At 52.0% G+C, this 2,147-nt stretch overlaps 1 protein-coding gene across 2 annotated transcripts in view; it reads right to left on the minus strand.

The window, feature by feature from the left end:
- Mag (myelin associated glycoprotein) overlaps positions 1-2,147 on the minus strand; it is a 15,809-nt gene that overhangs the window by 2,463 nt on the left and 11,199 nt on the right. For both annotated transcript variants that reach the window (XM_021198246.1, XM_021198273.1), the window contains exon 9: positions 405-692. In XM_021198246.1, coding sequence (XP_021053905.1) covers positions 405-692 — 288 coding nt within the window. The remainder of the gene's footprint in view (positions 1-404; positions 693-2,147) is intronic.

Consider the following 2,147-nt stretch of genomic DNA (forward strand, 5'->3'; position numbering starts at 1 on the left):
GGGATTCTAGGCAGGGGCTCTACCACTGAGCCACGCCCCCAGCCCCTCACTGGGGGATTCTAGGCAGGGGCTCTACCACTGAGCCACGCCCCCAGTCCCTCACTGGGGGATTCTAGGCAGGGGCTCTACCACTGAGCCACGCCCCCAATCCCTCTCTGGGGGATTCTAGGCAGAGGCTCTACCACTGAGCCAATTCCAGTCTTACTAAATTTCCAGAACAGGCTTAGAACTCAGCCTCCCACGTAGCTGGGATGACTCGTCTAGATAACATCTTTTGCTCTTTTATCAGTCTACATAGCTGACCCATACTCAGTAGCTGGATCAGTAGCAAGAGTAGGGGTGTGGAGGATCCAAGAGGGTCCCCCTCCTTCCTGTGGCTCCCACCCCCAGTTCACATCACTCACGTGCTCCCTGGAAAGGCAGCTCGAGGCTCTGGGAGCCATAGAGGTTTCTGGAGGTACAAATGACACGGGGTGGGGCTTGGGCCTGACCCCGGATCGTAAGGATGCTGGTGAGCAGGAGGCCACTGCGCTCAGAGTACACAAACTCCCTCTCCGTCTCATTCACAGTCACGTTGCGGGAAGGCAGCTCAAAGGCCACAGAGGGTTCCGGGTTGGATTTTACCACGCATAGGCACTGCACGGTGTCTCTGGCCGCTGCACAGTGTGACTCCAGAAGGATTATGGGGGCAACTGCAAAATTAAGACCAAGGCTAAGAGTGAAGCTGGGCCTCCAGGACTCCTAGGCAGGGGCAAGGCCAGATGATGCAACAGCTCTATATGGGTCCTGGCTCAGAAACCTGGAACTCTCAACCACTTTGTAACCCTGCCCACTTCGTATAGTCAGACCAAATACAACCCTGCAGCAACATGAGCCTTCACAGGCCCTGGCTAAGGTGGTTAGATGCCCTAAACAGTGTAATACACTAGCCAGCACTGGGTGTGATAGTATGCGCACGCCTTTAATCCTAGTACTGGTAAGGCAGAGGCAGGTAGATCTCTGTGAGTTCAAGGCTTGCCTGGTCTACTTAGAGAGTTCCAGGCTAGCCAGGGCTACATAGTGAGACCCTGTCTCAAACAGAGAAATCCATCAGTCTAAGCCAATATACTTAGACTCTTACACACCACCAGGCTTACACACCACCAGGGCCCCTGGGCTTGGGGACAGTCATAGGGAGATTCAAGAGACAGACTTGAATTCAACATGGCAGGACCTCAGAAGGACACTTATTTCCCATTCTGTACCTGACAAGGACATCACCGTCCCCTCTGCACACAAGCTCTCCTAATAGACGCCCTGCATGGGCCACGGTGACACCCAACACCCACCAATGTACCACCTGAATATTCTTTCTATTTTTTCTTTCTTTCTCCACTCCCTGACCTGCCACCCCTTTTGGATTTTGACATGAGCTTTCTCTGTGTAGCCCTGGCTGTCCTGGAACTCACGCTATGAACCAGGCTGGCCTTGAAGTCACAGAGACCCACCTGCCTCTGCCTCCCAAATGCTGGGATTAAAGGCGTGTGCCACCATGCCCGGTCCTAAGGATTCTTTCTTCTTTGGAATCCCAATCCATATTAGCCCAGGGACTTGGGATGTTCCTTGTGAAAGACTCTCCTGCCCCTGCTTCTGAGGTGAACCCAGCATCCATATGGGACAAAATAGCTGTGTTTTCCCATCTGCACCATCTCTAACTTTGGCCATGGCCTCTGATCACGATGGTTGGAATACTGTTTTCCAGAAGGACCAATGGGCTTTGTCCATTTGACCCATCCAAGCTACAGCCTCCTTTGGCAAGTTCCTTCCTTCTCCCCTGGCCCTGATGATGCCCCTTCCTGGAGACCCCTTAATCTTGATCCCCCTTTTCATTACCACCAAGCCCCCTCTCCACCAAGCCTTGCACTCATAGCTTTGATTATACATGTCGTCTAGAATGGGTTTCTGTCCTTCATGTCCCCAGAATAATAGATGTTACGCTAGAACACTGAGTGGTGCTTTTGTTTGTTTATTTTTGAGATAGAGCCTTGTTATCTAACTCTGAATAGCCTGGCACTCTCTGTGGTTTTCTGTCTCCCAAGTGCTGGAGTTACAGGCTTGAGCCACCATGCTCAGCTAAATGATGTATTTGTGTGTGTGTGTGTGTGTGT

This window comes from Mus pahari, chromosome 1 (assembly GCF_900095145.1).
Source record: "Mus pahari chromosome 1, PAHARI_EIJ_v1.1, whole genome shotgun sequence".
Taxonomy (NCBI): domain Eukaryota; kingdom Metazoa; phylum Chordata; class Mammalia; order Rodentia; family Muridae; genus Mus; species Mus pahari.